The sequence below is a fragment of the Micromys minutus genome, assembly GCF_963924665.1.
Source record: "Micromys minutus genome assembly, chromosome: 1".
Classification (NCBI taxonomy): domain Eukaryota; kingdom Metazoa; phylum Chordata; class Mammalia; order Rodentia; family Muridae; genus Micromys; species Micromys minutus.
Window position 1 is genome coordinate 131,883,005 of NC_137969.1, and position 20,980 is coordinate 131,903,984.

Consider the following 20,980-nt stretch of genomic DNA (forward strand, 5'->3'; position numbering starts at 1 on the left):
ACTTGTAGCACGTGTTCTTGCTTTCTCCTGCAGAACTTCCCGTTGGAGTTGCATCTAGGAATTAGATTAGAGGCGGTTGTGTGTCTAAAGCACAGCCCGCTCGCCCCAGGTGAGCAGGAGCGCGCACAGCTCGGGAGAGTCTAGCTCGGGGCGGGGCCGTGTGTCCCGCCCAGGAGCCGCGTCACTACTAAGCTCGCCGCGGAGGCTGGAGGGAGGGACAGAGGAAGAGAGGGCGGCGCGCGTGCGTAGCCCGCTCCCGGGCCATGGCTGGCTGGGCGGGGACCGAGCTCTTGGTCCTGAACCCCCTGCGTACGCTGTGGCTGGCGCTGGCCGCCACCTTCCTGCTCGCACTGCTGCTGCAGCTGGCGCCCGCCAGGCTGCTGCCGAGCTGCGCGCTCTTCCAAGACCTCATCCGCTACGGGAAGACAAAGCAGTCCGGCTCGCAGCGCCCCGCCGTCTGCAGGGCCTTCGACGTCCCCAAGAGGTAACCTCGGTGGCGGCAGGGGGCAGCAGAGGCAGCGCGGGCACGTGAGCCACGGGCTGCCGGGAGCTGGCCCCGGAAATAACAGAGCATCTCGGTATTGGCCCGGTCCCCAGCGAGCCGCCCTAGCTTCTTTATCCCCAGTTTTCCGCTTCCCCTCCCCAGAACTTTGAGGTCGTGGAAGTTCATGGACTTGGAGGCAAGTTCTTCCTCGATTTCCCCAGTTCACAGCCCGACCTGTCACAGTCAGGAAAGAGGTCCAGAGGGTGCTCCCCTTGGGGTTGTGCTGACATCCCTAACCTGCATCTCCACAAGTGCGCTGGCAAACTAGCCAAGGATGCCCCATTTCATCCCGGAAGGTTCAGTAACCAAGTTGTGAAATACTAAAATCTTCCGGGGCACATATTCCACTGAGAGTATGTGAGATCGGCCACATGGCTTTCTTGGGGTTTTGTTTTGTTTTTTGTTTTGTGTGTGCGTGCGCGCGCTCCACATTGGATTCGGTGTGTAGATGGAGAAGTCAGCTTAACATCGTAAAGAGATAAGGCCCGAAAAAAGTCTTCCTTAAAGGCTCGGTTTTAAGAAGATGGGCAGATCCTGCCGTCCTCTTTCCTCGGGGCTGATTGGCCTGTATCCCTTAAACTATGTAGTAGTTTATGTTCTGACTTTGGAGAAAGGTCCTACTGTCCCCGGATTTCAAAGCACACTTAAAAATCACTTCCATCCAATCTCTCTGGTTGGGACTCCTCGGCGGATACACTTATGTGTGTCTTTATGTAGCAGGCAAGAAAGAGGTGGGCCTTCCCTGTGGTCATCCCTGTAACACCTGGTCCTCTGGGTTTCTTGTAATTCTTACAAGTATTGTGAAATAATTCTTCTTTCCTTCTTCCAGAATTTAGAGAAAAACCTTCTATGGTGTTCAGGTGCTCTGAGGTGATGGGGCCTATTGTTGTTTTCCCCTAAATTGAGGGTTTTTCCCCCTTAGTACTGGAGAAGGTCCAGCAAATCCAGGCCAATAAGGAAAGGCACTTTTAATTGAGACAAAGGTTAAAAAAAGGAAACAGGGAAATGTTTGTATGAAAACACTGCCCTTTGTAATTGCTGCCTCCTTCATTCTATTAAAAGGGGGTAGCAGGAGTTGGGTAAAGTGACATTCTATTACTAGGTTTTCCCTTCCCCTGTTTCCAGAGCTCCCCCCTTGACATCATGCTTAGCACATTCATGATGGGGAAATAATAGTAAGGTGACTTAGAGGCGACTGCCACAGGAGTTGCACGTATGCCGTGTGCTAATGGCCCGAATGCCCCTTTCTTCCCTTGTTCCTCATGACAGACCTATGAGGGACCTGTCACCATCCTCATCCAGTGAGTGTGGCGGCTAGACCTTGACGCCTGCCTGTTGGCGCGACAGAACCCATTATTCAGTACGTGAGACGTGCTGGGGTTCTTGATGGCATAAGCTTGACTTTGAATGATTGGATTGCCTAGGTGCCTATAAAATTGATTTTCTTAGTATCTTCCATGCGTCTTGCGCTTATGGTGACATTTCAAGAAGGGTCCAGGGCCTTTGTCAAACAGCATTTGCACTTGCCATTGGCTGTAGCATCCTCAGCTCCCGGCTGGAGGAGATAAGGCTCCCCCACCGGAATGTTCGGAACAATGGCTAAGAGGCTGGGTGGTCAGTTGTTATTGGTTTGTTGCTTTCGTAGTTATGGGGGGGGGGTTGTTTTGGTTTTTTGGTTTTTTGAGAGAGAATGGATGTCACCTGTGCATTTAGCTTACCAGTTTCCTCTGAGGGCCTGTTGTATACCTCAAAGCTAGTCCAGGCTCCCAGAGGCTTATATTATAGGTAGATATAAAAATATGTAAACAGATTTCAGAGAAGCGAAATCTTTTCCAAGGGAGCTAAGTACTCCAGAGGAGACCCATCAAAGTTGTTTGAGCAGGGATGAGAGTGGAGAGAGAGTACCTAGAGAGAAAAGAAGGGGAGAGAGCCTCTTGGCAGAGTCCTGTGGGCCCCAAAGGACTGGGAGCTTCTTTAGAAGGCATGGATGCTCCTCGGGGCTTGTGGTCGAAGGGGAAACATTGCATGGTAGGACCTTAAACAAGCCACCACCATGTGCGGAGAACTGGGTAAGAGGCTGCTGTGTTATTCCCAGAAGGGAACTGTGGTACTCGTGTGGATTACACTCGTGTGGATTACAGGTTCAGCATCATAGTTTCTGCAGGTGTCGTAGGTGGGGGTGTCATGAAATAGTACAGATCCAGTCATCTGGGTAGAGAACTCAGTAAGCATTAGTTCCCTTCCCTAATTACCCTGCACCCCTCCCCCCTCCTTCCTCTGATAACTCTAGGGCCAGTCCCAGGAATCTGTTTACATGTGTCTTAAATAAGATTGAGCTCCCTGGGCTTCGAACCATTGAGCGGTTCCAACCATACAGTCCTGTCTCCCTTTTCACTTAGCACCCTGAGGCTCACACCTCCTGCCCTGTCCCAGTTCAGGGTTTCTCTACAAGTCCTCCTCCTACCACAGAGCCTTTGCATTATCTGAAAACTCCCCTCTCGTCTGGCCCATGGTGAAAGCTCAGATACTGTACCTACAGGGTGGCCTTCCATACCTGCCTTACTTAAAACCATAATTCTGCATTTGACAACAGATCTCCTTCCTCCCTGCATTCAGCCGCAGCCCGTAACAATCACCCAAGTGGTTGTTGGTCAAAGGAGTATCCATATCAAATCATGTACAGCCATAAAGAATGCTGTGTCCCTAGTCTCAGGACTTGGAAAAGGCCACTTCTAGGAAGCAAGTTATAAGTGGAGGAAAAAGGAGGGGCGTGTCTAAGCCCAGAAGGCAGTGGGGATTTGAAATCTGAATTTTGAGGCTTTAAAGACAAGCGAGAAATGGGAACTCCTGTAAAGACTAGAAAGTGTTTCCTGTATGAAGACATCCAGACAGCGGAACAAAAATGTGAGACTAAGAAACAATGATGTGTATTTAAACCAAAATTGCCACCGGGAGAGGTAGTCCCGTGTGTGAGGCATAGCTCATTCATTCATTCGAAACAACTGATTCACCTGCCTGTAGGCTTCACATAAACTGGCTGTGTGTGATGCAGGGCAGGAAAAGAATTTCCAGCAAGCCTCGTCTGCAGGCAAGGGAGCAGCAATGTGATATAAACACCAGTCATTCCAGCCACATCTAGAGCCAACTGCCGCCACCGCTGTGCCCTTGGATGAGAACCCCATCATTTTCCATGTGCCACGAAAATGAAATTTATAATCATGCCCCTTCCCCTAGTCCCAACTAAATAGTCACCGTGTCACCAGCTGATGGGTATTTTATATGTATCTTGGGTTTTTTTTGGGGGGGTGGTTAGGAATGTTTTGCCTGCATATGTCTTGGCACCTTGTGCATGCCTGGTGCCTCTGGAAGCTAGAATAGGGAGTCCTATCCCTTGAAACTAGTTGGGTTGGATGGTTGTGAGCCACCGTGCAGTGTTAGGAATTGAACCTTGATCTTTTGGAAGAGTACCAAGTACTCTTAAGTGCTACTCAGCCATCTCCTCAGTCCCTCTCAAAATATTCAGATTGGATATTTTGAAACTTTGGAAAGGATTGAATAATGGTCTTCTTTTTTTAAAACAATGCTTTATTTTAGTAAACCTAGATGGATTCCCAGCACAAAAGCCAGCATCCTTACAGGGCCGTGCCCTCTGCCCTCTCTTCCAGGTTACGTTACACATATAAGTTGTCAGCACACCAAACACAAACCCCTCTCAGGGTCTTTGTAGCCTTTTCCTCTGCTTGGAAAGTGTGCAAGGTACCTCACATAATGGTGGACACGCTAAGCCCATCCACTTTCCTAGAAGATTTTAACTTCCTGTGGAATGTTTAGACTTAGGATGGATCCTGTTAAATAAGTGAAGTCCCACAACCTCACAAAGCAATAAACCAATTATTCTCTCATAGGCAGACTCTAGCCAATAACCTATGTATATGCAAACGCGGGTCCATGTGGCTACATTATAACATGAAGAAGAAAAAAGGCTAAATGTAAGGGGGCCTGAATGTAGGGCACCAGTTATGAAAGAGGATATGGAACTAATTGTTTTTCTAACTCTGCCATGAATGTTTTGGTTTTGGTGGCAGATAAGTGCATAAAATGTATTAGGTACTGAAAGTGTAAAACCTAATGTACAACTTCACAGCTCCATTTTGAATGTCCACTCTAACAACATAGAAGTTATATAGACATTAGGTCTAGCTAATTTGGGTGTGTGGTGTTTTTTATTCATTTTAGAGTTTGGGGTTTTTGAGGTTTTTTTCCCTTAAGATTTATTCATTTTATCTGTATGAGTACACTGTAGCTGTCTTCAGACACACCAGAAGAGGGCATCAGATCTCATTACAGATGGTTGTCAGCCACCATGTGGTTGCTGGGAATTGTACTCAGGACCTCTGGAAGAGCAGTCAGTGTTTTTAACTGCTGAGCCATCTCTCCAGTCCCCTTAAGGTTTGTTTTTATTTTTGTTTTTAATAATAAAGTTTACTAAAAAAAACATTTTAAAGGAAGCATGCAGGACTTGAATGTTCGATCCAGATATTCCTTCCAGAAAAGCCACCCAATTACAGATCCGGAATAACATCCCTACTGCTCTGATCCCTTATCAAATGTTACAATAGCTGCCTGAAACATTACCAGCTCCACTAAAAGGGTCTCTCGTCAAGTCATAGACCAGGTCTGTTCACATCCTTCAAGTTCAGACTCCTAGAAATTGGCCTAATACACTAAATCTGACCTAAATATTTATTTAAGAAAATATAGGGGCTGGAGAGATGGCTCAGTGGTTAAGAGAACTGACTGCTCTTTCAGAGGTCTTGAGTTCAATTCCCAGCAACCACATAGTGGCTCACAACCATCTGTGATGAGATCTGATGTCCTCTTCTGGAGTGTTTGAAGACAGCTACAGTGTACTTATATATAGTAAATAAATCTTTTAAAAAAGAAGAAAAATAATCTTAAGAAAAAGAAAATATAGATCAAGCACCCAGCGCTTCCCTCTCCCCCAACCTGCAAAACATGGTTAAAAGCCTTCTTAAGCTTCTGCCTTGGCCAGAGTACTCAGCCCACACTTGTACTAAGTTTGTGTTAAGGATGACCTGGAATACAGCTGAGGCAGATGTCTGCTGTGCAGGAGCTTTTGAGACAATGAGGCTTCTCTTCAGGCGGCTATTGAATGGGTGGGTGGATAATTCTGGTGGGATTTGCCAACTGCAGCTGCAGAGGATGATGGGGTTAGGTCAGGGTTTGTGGAACTGAGGTTATGGGCGTGGGCTAAAGCTATGGCTTCTTTTACAAGCATATTCGGGTCCATGTGGAAAGACTTCTGAGCCCATGTTTAATTCTCTTTGACCCTAGGTCCATCTTTGATTGTCTCAAGCCAAAGTGGAAAGAAGAAATGTTTATGGTTAATTCATAAAAAAAAAAAAAAAAAACAGGGGAGGTCACTTGATTACCTGAATTGATCTGAATAGAGGAAAAAATCCAACGTGAGCATGTCTAACTCAAAACTGCAAAATGATTCAACATCCAAAACTCTTACATGTGGACTCAGTTCCCATGCAGGAAAAAATCCACACCTACCAGCATGAGATTGGTGATGGTCAAAGGGTGGATTCACTAAACATAACATCCAAATAAGGTCACCTTTAGCATTTCGGGTATAGAAGGTATCAGTCACATAAGTACAGTCTGAATTTAGACTTGGGTCTCACCCTTCAAGTTCTTTCTCAGTGTATATGCAAAGATCCTAGGTGTTTCAGATAGGAAATATTCCAACTGTGGTAGGAAAGTGGACCTCAGAAGAACCCTAGAGGGAGCTGGGAGGTAAAAATGCTTGGTGCGCAGGCATCAGAATTAGAATTTCCTAATACCTGAGTAAAAAAAAGATGGCTGTCTTAGCTGGGTTTTATTGCTATAAGGAGATACCATGTCCACTAAACTCTGATAAAGGACAACATTTAGCCGGGGCTGGCTTACAGTTTCAAAGGCTTAGTCCGTTATCTTCATGGCGGGAAAGAGCAGCAGGCAGACCTGCATGGGGCTGGAGCAAGAGTTCTACATATTGATCCACAAGCAGCAAGGAGAGACTGTGTGTCACAGTAGGAGCAGCTTGAGACTAGGAGATACCAGATCCTGCCCGGACAGAGACCACACCCACTCCAGCAAGACCACACCCACTCCAGCAAGACCACACCCACTCCAGCAAGACCACACCCACTCCAGCAAGACCACACCCACTCTAGCAAGACCACAAATCCTAGTAATACCACTCCCTATGGGCCAAGCAGTCAGACAAAGCACCATACTTGCAGGCAGTCCACATTACAGTGTTGGCAGAGTCGGGAAGATTGCTGGAGTTTGCCAACACAAAGTACCCCAGTGGTCCTGGTGGCGTATTAAGTGATTTTGTTTTATCAAATCAACATCATCTTTCACATTAAATTAGCATCGCTAATTTCATTTCGTTCGTTTTGTGCCTTTATGTTTATTTGCTTTGTAAATAATTCATTGCAAAATAGGATCATGGTCTTGGTAGCTGGAGAAATAGAATTTGCATTGCATTCTTTTTCATAGTATAAGAAATTAATTCAGAAGGTTCGGGAAGAAGGAAAATGGATCAGGCTGGAAATCGAACTTGGGTCTTCTGCAACAGCACACACACACATATAAATGTTAATATTTTTTGTTTTCTCTATGTAAATGTTTTCTTTCATGTCAGCCAGGGCTCCCTCCCGTGGCTATAAGGTTCCCCATGGGCTGGTGGAGCCAATACAGGTACTACTTCTTGTCTAGCTTGGTTTCTGGGAGGATCTCATTCAAGTCATCAGTGGTCATCTGGTCAAAGGGAATTGTGTTCCTCACTTTCTCCTGCTGTTCCTCATACTCCTGGATCCTGGCCTGAGATCCAGACACGAACTCAGCAGTTCTTCACATCACGTCTCCTCATTGTCCACAGGGCTGCGTACTTATCCTCAGGCACACGAATCTTCAGGGCAGTATGCTTCTTTTCAAAATCATCCACCAAGACAGCCTAGGCCACTGATCTTATAGTAAGCTCAGTCAATCGCTGGTGGCTTCTCAGACATACTAGCCAGCCTGGTGTGGAGGGTCTCATTCTAGGACTTTAGGGCGTTTCCAGTTGTCTTCTGGAATAATCTCCACAAAAGATACCAGTCGATGGTTTTTTTAGAGCAAGTTTACACCCAGCCATCTTGGGATACTCTAACTCACCTTCACCGACTCCCTCCCCCCATAACAAATTTTTTAATACGGTGTATGAGATTGCAAAGCTGGTTTAGCTGTTAAGAGCATGCGCTGCTGTTTCAGAGTACCGGGTTCGATTACCGCAGTCCAGTTTGGGATCTCACTGGCATTAGCGTGATCTAGTTCTGACCTACCGGGAGCTTCAGCTCTTTGTGAGAATTCAGGGACCCTTCTTGTTACCCAGAGAGGAGAGACTGTTAACTGATCCCTTTTCTCCTCCAATTTCATGGGTCTCATGATTTGGAAGTAGAATTCAGGTTCTCTTTAAAACTGAAACTGCCCTGGGGCGTGGGTGAAGGGGGCGGGTCCTGGGAGAGCTTGTGTCTGGCCGCTGCCTAACTCTTCCTCCTGTTGCAGGTTCTTTTCTCACTTCTACGTCATCTCCGTGCTGTGGAACGGCTCCCTGCTCTGGTTTCTTTCTCAGTCTCTGTTCCTGGGAGCGCCTTTTCCAAACTGGCTTTGTGCTTTGCTCCGAACTCTTGGCGCCACACCGTTGCCAGGTAACTTGGCTCCCTCTCCGGTTCCTGGTTCCTGTCGGTGCTCTAAGCAGGCAGGTTCCTCTGCTGTCTGGTAAGCCGAGGCAGACGGTTTGCACAGTTAGTTGGTCCCCAGTCCTCACTGAGCTGTGGCCAAGCCCAGGGTCTGCTGTCTTGCAAACCTGTGCTGAATGCAAGCCTGGCTGTCCTTCTGATTTTAGTAGTGTGTAATAATCTTACAAAGATGGCCTCACACGCGCTTGGGAAGCTTTGGGAAAAACCTCAAGTTTGCATGGACATATTTATCAATTTATATAGGCGCAGCCAGAGTCATGCCTTAGGGCTCACAGAAATTTGACTTTAAAAAATTCCTTTTTGGTAAACTTTTAGAGAGGTTTGGGGATGGGTGAGTTGGATCAGTGGGTAAAGGTGTCCCCACCAGATGTGATGATCCGAGGTACATCTGCAGGACCCACATTGTGGAAGGAGGAAACTGACTCCTTCCAGTTGTCCTCTGACTTACACCACACATACACACACACACACACACACACACACACACACACACACACACACACACACACCGTGCTCTCAAGAGAATAAATCAATCAATTAATTAAAATTAAAGAAAGTGTTATATCATGAGTCTTCAGCTAAGCAACGAAACTGAGGCTCTATAGAAGAGGCTGGGGGGTCATACTGAATGTGCACCTTTGATGCTTACTGTGTTTATGTATGTGCACCTTTGTTGCTTACCATGTTTATGCATGTGTCCCTTTGTTGCTTACTATGTTTATGCATGTGCACCTTTGTTGCTTACCATGTTTATGCGTGTGTCCACTTGCTGTTTACCATGTTTATGTGTGTGTCCCTTTGCTGCTTACCATGTTTATTCGTGTGTCCCTTTGCTGCTTACCATGTTTATGCGTGTGTCCCTTTGCTGCTTACCATGTTTATGGGTGTGTCCCTTTGTTGCTTACCATGTTTGTGGGTGTGTCCCTTTGTTGCTTACCATGTTTATGGGTGTGTCTCTTTGTTGCTTACCATGTCTATGCATGTACACCTTTGTTGCTTACCATGTTTATGCATGTGCACCTTTGTTACTTACCATGTTTATGCATGTGTCCACTTGCTGCTTACCATGTTTATGTATGTGTACCTTTTTTTTTTTTTTGCTTACTGTGTTTTTGCATGCAGATCCCTTTGTGGCCTACCCTGTTTATGTATTTAGAAGATTAGATTTGAGGAGTTTATATTATTTGTTTTTACATGTTCATAAAGAATTGAAAACTGGGTCTTAATTTACTTAAAATATGAAGAGCAAAGCGGATCTTTTCTGATAGAAGCTAGAATGTTGTCCTTAACCTCAGGGCAGGGTCATGCTTAGAGAGAAACATTAGGGGGTGCCGGTCGGTTCTTAACCTGGATGCCTGTAATACCTGGGAATAAAAACTCACCAGGTTGTGTCCTTGCTGGGTGTGTCTGTGTTACTCTGTTTAAACAAAGGGATAGAGCTTATGATATTTTAAAAATGAGCTTTTGTTCATATGTTCTTGGGGCACTTAATGATAGGCCTGCAGGAAGGTGGTCTGTGGGACTCAGTATCCTCCAAGCGTGTCATTTCTCCTTTGCCTTTCCTTTAATAGCTCTGGGGATGGAGTCCAAGGCTTCACGGATCCTAGGCAAGTACCTCCCTATTCAATTCCAACTCCTTCCTTTATTTTTTAAGTCTGGAAAGGAATGCTCACCTGGTTGATGCCTGCCTCTGTCTGTGCCTTGACGGGTGGGTGTGGACCCTGGGACCACCACATAGGACTGATCCAACCTCAACATGGGCCCCTCCCTGACCCTGACATTCAGGAGACAGTACAGGAATAGAGACCCGCAGAGCCTGAGCCCTGAGCTCCTCAACCCTTCACCCTGATGCCCACGTGCCCTGGGAGAATCAGAGATGAGTGCTGTCCCCTTTCCCAGCACCCTGCCACCATTTTACCACGTATCTCATGCAGCCCTGTGTCGTCACACTTTGAAAGAGGAGGGCGTTAGTTCGAATGGTCTCTGTAGCCCTTTGACTCTGGTCTTGGGCTGCAGTGGGTAAACTCCACCCTTGGCTTAATCTTGGAGGAGAGCCTGAGACTGACCTTGTTCCATTCTCCTGCGCTGCAGCCGGTGAGCTGGCTCTGTCTGCCTTCTTGGTGCTGGTGTTCCTCTGGGTCCACAGCCTTCGGAGACTCTTCGAGTGCTTCTACGTCAGCGTCTTCTCTAACGGGGCCATTCACATTGTACAGTATTGTTTCGGGCTTGTCTACTACGTCCTCGTTGGCCTGACTGTACTGAGCCAAGTGCCCATGGATGACAAGAACGGTAAGTGGCCCTGGCGGTGGGTTCCAAAATCATCACGTCAATAGGTCAATGGGTGACCGATAAGAGCTAGGAGCACTAATATCAGCAGCTGAGCCTGCGGGGACAGTAGGAAAGTACAGATCTTTTCTGGGGCTGTTTAAAGATAATAAAGTGAAGCTGTATAGAGTTGAGCCATAGGGAGGGAGGAAGTCCAGCTGAGCAGGTGGGAGACTCCAAAGAAAGGGCCACCAAAGGAAGTGGCCTCACCAGACCCCAGTTGTCTGGGGGTATTTTGGAGGAGAGAGAGAGAAATCACTAGATGGGATTAAATCACAGAAATTGAGACCAAGGTGCTTAAGGTGAGTAGCTCAGATTTGAAGAAGGAATGCAAACTGTTCTCTTGCTGTTAATTCTTGGGATGGCTACCCTCACAACAAAGCCCTCCTTCATGTGGGGCAGCCTGAGGGAAGAGGAAAACTGGGTGTTGTGCAAAATGGAGACTGCCCGAAGGTTTGCAAGTGCTCTCTGGCCAGGAAGAGGGAAGCCAATGTCTGTGTAGGAGAAGGAAGTGAAGTTGGTTGGTTTTCCTTGGAAGAGAGGGAGCCACAGACCGTGTATGAATGTCAGTTTTATAAAGCAGTATGGGCAGGTAATACAGACCTTTTATCGTCTTGGGCGATTGGAACGGCCGTTGTGGTGCTGAAGTTAGCTTGGTCTCAAAGCCATGAGCTTTCAGCTCAGATCTTCTGGGACCCCTTTTTCATGTCCTATGTCATAAGTTAGACGAAGATCTATATTCCCAGCTGCCAGTGACGGAGCCTTTTCTTGTTCGGTTTCAGTCTCAGAGCTCCTTAAAGTCTGCTCTCTTGCTATAATACATGTCATGAGGCTGTAAGAATTATGTGAAAGGAAGGTATTGACCAGACAGCTCCTCGATTTGTGAATTATTTACTGGTTCTAGCTGTTCAGTCAGCTTCTCTTCTGATTCCTCCAGATTCCATTGTCTTGGCTACTTTTCTTGTTGCTGTGAGAAAACACTATAACCAGGACAACTTCTAGAAGGAGGATCTCATTTTGGCTCACAGTTACAGAGGGCAAACAGTTAATCACATCAGGAAGGCGTGTCAGCAAACTGCCAGGATCAGGGAGCTGAGAGATCACATCTCAACCATATTTATGAGGCAGAAAGAGAACGGGAAATAGGGAGAGGCTGTATAGTCCCAGACTCACCTCTAGTGCTGTGCTCCCTCGAAGTCTGCACCTCCTAACCTCCACAAACAGTGCCACCAACTTGAGACCAAGCGTTCAAATCCCTGAACCTCCAGAGGACCGTTCTCACTTCAAACCCATATCAATCATCAATCAAGTCAGTCTTTCAGCGCAGGTCCCATGGCATTCAGATGCACAGCCGTCCTCGCCTTGGCTGCTCACTAGCTTTCTCTTCATCGGCTTCTTTGGCCTTACATCACTTTTCTGAACTTTGACCTGTGGCTGGAGCCCAGCCTCATTAAAATGGTCAGAAAAGGCAGCTGAGACACCCACAAAAATACCTTGTTAAGAAGCACTCCTGTGGAACCGCTTCCATTCCACATGGTTGCCCCTCAGAGGCTCACCTGGGTCAGTATGATTGTATTAGTTACTCCCTTACTGCTGAGACCAGACACTGACAAGAAGCAGCCTCCCGAAGAGAGGGTTTGCCTAGAAGTGGGTTTGTGCATCAGCCAGGCATGGTAGGTGGCTCACACCTATAATCCCAGCACACAGGGTAGAAAGGCAAGAGGATCACTTCAAGTTCAAAGCCAGGTTTGTCCATGTACTGAATTCCAGGCCAGCAACGTCTACATAGCAAGACCCTGCCTCAAAAAAAAAAAAAAAAAAAGTCACCTCTTTGCAGTGAGAAAAGCTGCCTTTGCCATCTGTAGGAACTGGTAGAAATCCTGTAGGTTTGAGTGTCTGCTGGGCCTGGGTCCACTCGACTTGAGTTTGTCTGAGTTCAGAACCAGTGTCAGTGACCCAGAGCACAGACGATCTCTCAGGTCCTTATGCAAGAGGAAGGAGTGTCTGTAGCCCAGAAGAACGGGGTTGAGAACTGAAATTGGCACAGGTGAACTTGCTGGATCCTTGTCAACCATGAACTGTCCTCCACTTGAGGTCTCTGTACAGAATACTGTGATCCTCACTGCTGTTACCTTAAACAGCTTTTCAGGGCTCGGCCTTAGCTTTAGGGCCCCAGGCTTTGAGCAGTTTTCAGTGGACAGTGGTTGCTTCTTTGGTTAAGACAAGGAAGTCAGTCCTACTAATGATGGCTAGGAGTCCATTTACTTTCTGGTGCCAGTAGCTTGCTCTGGGAGCCCTTCAGCACCCTGCCTTCCCTCCTTGCTGCACAAGAAGTACACTGTGGACACTTGTGCTTTTGGGAGCAGCATCTCAGACTAGATTTTCTCTGATCCAGAAAGGGCTGGATGTTTTGTTGCTCTTCTCAGTGTTGAAGTCTCTCTTCTCCTTGTGAGAGACCGCTCACCTCAGAAAAGCTCTCTGCTAACCAGAACTGAGCAGCACACATGCTTTCTTCTCCCTCTCCCTCCTCTCCCCTCCACCTCTCCTGGCTCCCACTCCTTCCCAAGTTTGTAGTCCAAGTTGGCCTTGAACTCCTATGTGCTTGGCTGGCCTTAAACTCATGATTCTCTTGCCCCACAGTCCCAAGTACTAGGATGACAGACCTGTGTTAGCTCAGCATTCTGTATTCAAGATCTCCCTGGCCAGGCTCTGGGTGGCAGCTCAGAGAGACGTTTCCTTAGAGAATTTTTTTTTTCTGGATGGGAGAAGGTGAGCAAGAAGACTCAGTCATAGATGCACAAAGCAGTCACAACACACAGGAAGACACCCAGGGTGGACTGAGTTAGCTCCAGAAGCATTTGAAGAATGTCCGAGAGAAGATGTCAGCACGGTCTCTGCCTGTGACCCACCGGAGCTGCGGAGACTGAGAAGCAGCTCTTGTTGTCCAGAGTCCATTATGCAAGGACAATGCAGTGACTTAGTCCTTGGAGCTCTGCAGCTCTGTAGCGCTGGCTAACAGGACAATTCCTGTTTCCACAGTGTATGTTCTGGGGAAGAATCTACTGATGCAAGCCCGGTGGTTCCACATCCTGGGAATGATGATGTTCATCTGGTCATCTGTCCATCAGTATCAGTGCCACGTCATCCTCAGCAATCTCAGGAGAAATAAAAAAGGTGAGGTGTCTTCTGGGGTCTCTCAAGTGGCCTCTAGCCCTCAGAGGCTGGCTTTCTCTGTCTCTTCTTCCCTTGCCCGATATCAAATGCTTTCATTCTAAATCATGACCCTCCACATGGTAAAATGAGGACAGCACTGCACAGGTGTATATGACGGGATGTGGAAAACTCATACTATTAGTATGGAGTCACATGATCCCAGCTGAAGGAAAGAAATTTGGCTTCTGAGTTGGCCTGGCTTGACTCATTATGGGTATTGTTTGCATTCTCCGTGTTTTATAGAAATGGAAGTACAGTGAGATTCAGCAGTTTATGAGAAGTTACACAGTGATAAACAGGGAGAGTCAGGATTTGAACTCATGCCTCTTGACTCAAGCATCTGAGCCCTTGTATGCTTGTGAGAACTGATGGTAAACCTAAGCAGAGGGTTTTTATGGTTTCATTTTTGTTTTTACTTGGTTTTGGTTTTTGATTTTTCTTGGTTGGATGGTTGGTTGGTTGGTGGCTTGGTTGGTGTTGGCTTGTTGGCTTGTTGGTTGGGTGGTTGGTTGGGTGGTTGGTTGGTTTTGGTTTCTTATGGTTGTTGCTTGAGATGGGATCACTCTAGCGTAGCCCTAGTTGTCCTGGAACTCACTAGGTAGACCAGGCTGACCTCGAACTCACAGAGATCATTCTGCCTGTGCCTCCCAAGCGCTGGGATTAAAGCCAGGCAATACCCATGCCTGACTAAAATGGACAGACAGTGGGCATGTGGCAGGATTGATACTCGGGACCTTCTGTCCGTGGACTCAGGAGTGGAGCAGTCACAAGTCATTGTCCTTCCATTTCAGGTGTGGTCATCCACTGCCAGCACAGAATCCCCTTCGGAGACTGGTTCGAGTACGTGTCGTCGGCTAACTACCTAGCAGAGCTGATGATCTACGTCTCCATGGCTGTCACCTTTGGGCTCTACAACTTAACCTGGTGGCTGGTGGTGACCTATGTCTTCTTCAGCCAAGCCTTATCTGCATTCTTCAACCACCAGTTCTACAGGAGCACATTCGCCTCCTACCCGAAGCACCGGAGAGCCTTTCTCCCATTTCTGTTTTAGAGCAGGCTGCATGGGGAAGAACGCAGGCAGGAGACAGACTGAAGTGCGCTTTCTGCAGGAGCGTTTGATGGCCCCTGTTCTACTTCAGTGCTGAGCAGTGTTCACCGAGCGGGCAAGGCGTTGTTCCTGGAGAAGACATTCCCAGTAGACCTGGCCTTACAGGGTTTGCTTTACAGAGCTACTGATGACAAGTAAACGAGCGTCCCCAAGCTGCTCTATGGCCACACTGGCCGGAGTATAAACAGCTATGCATGTACACGTGCATGCTCTCTCTCGTACAGGAAAGAAAAAATTACCTAGGTCTGGGATGGCTTTGGGAACAGTGAACTGCACTGAGTTCTGTGGTATCATAGGTTTTTTTAATAAATGTTACATGCCAATAAAAAAAACAGGAACTTCTGAAAATGACATGGATGTACAGTTTAAGACCAGCGGTTCTAGGGAGAAAGGAGTTTGTGGAGTGAGCTAACATTCTGCATTTTCTCAGCGATAGCCGAGAAATATCCCCAGTGCCTCCCTTGCCCTGCCACCAACATAATAATAAGTTTGGAAACCTCTTTGATGGACTACTCCCTTGGACATTTGTACTGAAAACATCGAGAAATAAAGTATTTTTGTACGTATGCATACACACATGCCCTGGACCGGGGAACACATAAGGAAACAGTCTCTCTTCAGCCTTACTGAGTTTCCATATACCTGGGTCTGTTTCAACTATAGGGAAAATCCAGAAGATATGTGCCTTAGGTAGCTTATGTTAAAGGAAATACCCAGTTGGGTCAGTGGGAAGCAGAGGCCTGGGGGGAAAGACTCAAGCATGAAAGAAAAGATCATTGTCCCAGCAACGGGAAAACCTCCACATCCTACCTGGGCTGGGATGTAGTGGGATAGTCAAGGCTTGCCTAGAGTAGATGGGGCTCTGAATTCAGCGGCCAGCACTAAGAAAAAACTTGGGCATACCACTTACTAGCTGAAGTCTTTGGGGGTTTTTTTTTCCGGTTTGTTCATTCGTTTTTGTCTTTTTCTCATAAGTCAGGGTCTCATGTCACCCAGGCTGCCTTGAAGTCATTATGTACCAGAGGGCGATCTTCCACTCTTGACGCTCCTGGCTCAGTCTCCCAGTGCTGGAATTGCAGGTGTGTGCAGTCCAGGGCTGTAGCCTGTCCCCAGCCTCCATCATACTCAGTTAGTACAGACACATACACCCTACTGGGTAAGACATCCCAAATGCTGGGGTTAAAGGCATGTGACACCAGACCTAGCCTTGGGTAGGGAATCTCTGGTAGACTGGAGTAAGGGTACCCCAAAATCTAACCTGGGGAGCTAGTCTGTTTTTTTGAGCTACTGACAGAAGGATGGGTGAGGGGTTACTGACAGGAGCAGAAGTTACTCAAAGACCGCTGTATCACCGAGGCTCACCCCAGCATGGGTGACAGCTCACAAAGCTGGGAACCTGGAGCGCACTGCACAGGCTGCAGGCAGCTGAACACGTTAGATGTGTCCTATCCAGATCGCTCAGCTGTTCTCGGCTTCCAGTCAGCTTAGTGTCTCTCAGCAGTATTACATGGTATGTATTTCAGAGGAGGAGGAGCCTAGTGAATCTGCTCAGTTCTGGGAACTTCCTGAAGTCACGGAATTGTTTCTTTCCTGAGTTTAATGAGCTCCCCCACAGGATGGGATCTGCTAACTGCCCTCAAAACATCTATCTGGTTGTAGGCTGAAGAGATGGCTCAGTGGTTAAGAGCACTGACTGCTCTTCCAGAGGTCCTGAGTTCAATTCCCAGCAACTATAATAGAACCTGATGCCCTCTTCTGGTGTGTCTGAAAACAGCAACAGTGTACACATATAGTAAATAAATCTCCCCGCCCCCATTTTTTTTATTGGAAATTCTCTGCATTTACATTTCAAATGTTATCCCTTTCCCACAATTCCCTCTCCCTCCCCCTAATAAGTCAATCTTTAAAAAAAGAAATCCGGTTGCTTCGTCTCCCCTTTAGCATCTTGTGCTCGATGAGTCTCCTTCAAAGCGCAAGGTTTAAATCCTGGAGGAAACTACCATCCAGCGCACTGTCTCACAAAAGTCATCTAGAAGTTCCTCCGTGAATCTTTTTGTTCCCCCTCTCTACCACCAATTAAGTCATCATTTAACCAAGATTGTTCTGTCTGTTTATGTAAATGAGGCTTATCATTTATCTTGTAGAACTTGCTATCTTTGGGACTTAGGCCTCAGGAACAAAACTTTTCCAACATAGGAGATGGATATAAATCGTATGGCAGTTTGGTCTTAACTCCCATACAAATGGCAAGGATTTTAAGTAAAGAGTCTACAGGAAAGTTGTATGTTGCTTTAGGATGAGGCTCTACACCCAATTTCAACTGAGGATTCAGACTTTGGGGTACATCTGTGAGCCCCTGTCAGCTGGAGGAAATATTTATAGGTACCTGGATGACAGCTACACCACCAGTCCTTGGGCAGCTTGAAGCTGTCCCACTTCCAAGTCCTACCCATGGTATTTGCACCATAGAAAAGTTTTCTGGACAACTTATGAGTAACCACTAAAAGAGTTTGCCCCCAGGCACACTCAGGAGGCAGAGGCAGGCCGATTTCTGTGAGTTTGAAGCCAGCCTTGTCTAGCAAGTACCAAGATAACCAGAGCCACACAGAGAAACCACCTCAAAAATATATATATTTTGCCTACAAAAAGTGACTATTTAACCTTTATGTAAACTTGGGGAAGGGATGGCATTGTGAACCTGAGTCTGGGAACCCTCCCCAATGGCCTTCATGAGGAAGTGTTACTAGGCTTAATCTTAGAAGGATTACATATGGGTGATTACAGTTCCTTTGATTCAAGATGGCGGGAGGACATCCAACCCACCCACCAGATAAAGCTTCACGATGCCGTTACTTCTTGCTCCTACATTCTCTCCACTCCCTCCAATGTGTAATGTCCCTTGAGCCCTGGAGAGGTGATAAGCTGTAAATTATTTTCATCCACTGGGGGCTGAGCATTGAACTACTCTACCACAGTAACAGCCATTTATTCTAGGCTATGTGAGTAGTTCTGACCTTTTGTAATAACTGATACCCTGACCAAGGCCAACAGCAGTGATAATCTCTAGCCAGAAACATAGGTGTTCAGAAGTCCCCGGGCACAACACATGCCATTAACAAAATAGTAGTAACTTCCCCACTGAACCTATGACTTTCCTCAGCCACACGTTTTTATTTTGGCTTGAAGTGCCAATGCTGGGGTCTCTCTATGGCATGGATCTTAAATCCAACTGAGAAGAAGTTGTTTGTGCCCAGACAGTTGTGCCACTATTACTCCTCGGGGCACACCTTGCCTGGCATGCTGGTGGCATTAACACATGGAGCCAGTCCAGAGCTGAGCAGGACCATTGTTTTACTAGGCAATTAACACAGTATCTCATAGCACTGTGAAAGCCAGCCATCAATGAGGAAGTTTCCATTTCAGTGTCAGATGGATTTATCCAGAACCTTCTACCAACAATAAGAACATACCATCTAGCTCTGGAATGCAAACAGCAGCAGTGGCAACAGCCTGTGTTCTGTGTAGGAGTGGGTGGTCCCAGGAACCTCCTTTGCTAATAACTGTAGTTAAGTAACCTGCACCTGGCGCTAGGATGTTCATTCCACAATGCTATGGCATCTGGATGTCCCTTAAATGCAGGCAGCATGCTTGTGTTTTTAAGCCCTTTAACTGCTGTTCTTCCAAATGCCTCTCCAGATCTGCAAGACACTTAGAGGCTAGCACTGCATAATAAAATATTTTCTCACAGATTGAGCAGGCTCTCTGAAGGTCCGTGGTCAGCTGTTCTCAGGAAATGTGAATTGGTCTTGGGATTCAGCAGCTAAGATGACACTTATAAAATGTTAGCAGGGTGCGATACAACATGAAAACATCCCCTTGTGTGTGTGCATTTGTTGTTCTTTCAAAAGAGCAATGTTGGGCACAGCAGCACAGACCAGAGACATCACCCCGTTTAACCCTTCACAATTAGTCAGTTTCCGTAAGCTGTCTTACCCCACGAGCTACCTTTGGTCATTAGTACCTTAAGTTAAACAAATAATCTTGCAAATTTATAGGCTTTTCTCCCACGCATGTGACTATACCCACAGTTGACACCCCAAGTGAAAACTCCCTGCTGAGTGTTAAAAGAGCCAGAATTGGGGTCAATCTAAGGCCAGTGAGAAAACTCAACCACAAACTTCCCAGCACAAGGGCCTCTCCCTTCCAGGAAGGGGGGAAAAAAGCTAGTTTAGTTCCTGGAATAGTTGTAAGCCAAACTATCATGCAAAGCTACCTATGACTCCCAACTGAACTGAGTCGATTTGAAAGTTGTTTTGCTCCACCAAATGTGCACAGTGCCTGCCTAGTTACCGTTGTTCAAATTCTGCCCCAATTGTTTGCAAGGTATATAATCGCCTGTTAGAATCTGCTCAGGGTCAGGGTCATCTCCTTCCTGAAGCGGGGTGACCCCAATGCATTGGAATAATAAAATTCCTCTTGCTTTTGCATCGATCACCACCTCTGTGAGTTTCCTTCAGGTGGTACCCGTAGAGGTCTAATTCAAACCTCGCAGTGTTAAGTGTGAAGCATCAGGTGAGCCATCCTCTATTTTCTCATCCCTGTGAGAGGTTTCTTGAGCTCTCAGTTTAAAGGGAGATAGTCTTCATGGTGAGGAAGACACAGGCAGGTGGCTCTGTGATGGTGAAAGCACGCAGCAGCAGAGACCTGTTTACCACGTAAGCAGATCAGGAAACAGGGAAGACAGGAAACAAGTCTGACTGGCAGCCTCAAAGCCTGCCCAAAATCCCTCACTTTCACCTTTAAGGCTTTGTCACTCAAAGGTTCTACAGCCTCTCAAGATATCACCAGCAGTTGGGGGACCTCACATTTAAGCACTTAATACCAGCAAAGACAGACAGATCTCTGAGTTCAAGGATCACTTTGTCTACAGAGTAAGTTCCAGAACAGCCAGAGCTAAACAGAGATAATCCTATCTCAAAAAGACAGTAACTAACTAACTGATACATGAGCCTCCATATGTCACAGGCTAGAGTTATCACAGAGAAAGGAGCCTCCCTTGAGGAAATGCCTCCATGAGATCCAGCTGTAAGGCATTTTCACCATTAATGATCAAGGGGGAAGGGCCCAGCCCATTGTGGGTGGTGCCATCCCTGGGCTGATAGATCTGGGTTCTATAAGAAAGCAGGCTGAGCAAGCCAGGGGAAGCAAGCCAGTAAGTAACATCCCTCCATGGCCTCTGCATCAGCTCCTGCTTCCTGACCTGCTTAGGTTCCAATTCTGACTTCCTTTGGTGATGAACAGCAATGTGAAAAGTGTCAGCTGAATAAAGCTCTTCCTCCCCAACTTGCTTCTTGGTCATGATGTTTTGTTCATCATGACTAAGACACTAACTAACTAATGCATGAGCCTCTGGGAACATTTCACATTGAAAACATAATGCACCCCAAATCACCTCCTTACAAGAGAGAAATGCACTCAGTGTACTGTGCAGAGAAGGGCTACATGTGGTTGCCTCAGCAGGGACGGGTGTAATCCTCACCTGTACCAGTCTGTCATCTCTACATGCAGCCACTGACGCCCACAGGCCCTGCGCTTCAGAGGGCTGCTCTAACGGCCGTACCCAACGGCTCTGAACACTAGCAGGAACCAATTAATCTGCAGTTCAGCTTGGGGTCTCCAATTGACATTGATACTACAGGCAACCTTGTTCACACTGTTGGAGGACCAGTTCTCACCCCACACACGATCTCACTCTGTTGGAGAACCAGTTCTCACTCCACACAAGATCTCACACAGTTGGAGGACCAGTTCTTACTCCAACACAAGATCTCACTCTGTTGGAAGAGCAGTTCTGACCCCCACAAGATCTCTTACCTCACTGAGCACACAGCTCAAAATCAGTCATATATCTTTTTAAAAGTTTTTACTCTGGGTATATATGTGTACACACGCATACACATACAGACATATTGGCAC

General features: G+C 46.9%; 1 protein-coding gene across 1 annotated transcript; it reads left to right on the plus strand.

Annotated features, from left to right (window-relative positions):
- The first annotated feature begins 259 nt into the window (after positions 1 to 259).
- Positions 260 to 15,542, plus strand: SRD5A3 (steroid 5 alpha-reductase 3). The gene is made up of 6 exons (XM_080922415.1): positions 260 to 484; positions 8,165 to 8,307; positions 9,930 to 9,965; positions 10,450 to 10,647; positions 13,723 to 13,857; positions 14,688 to 15,542. Exons 1-6 carry the CDS (start codon positions 264 to 266, stop codon positions 14,945 to 14,947), a joined length of 993 nt encoding a protein of 330 aa, XP_080778541.1. The 5' UTR covers positions 260 to 263; the 3' UTR covers positions 14,948 to 15,542.
- The last annotated feature ends 5,438 nt before the right edge of the window (positions 15,543 to 20,980 follow it).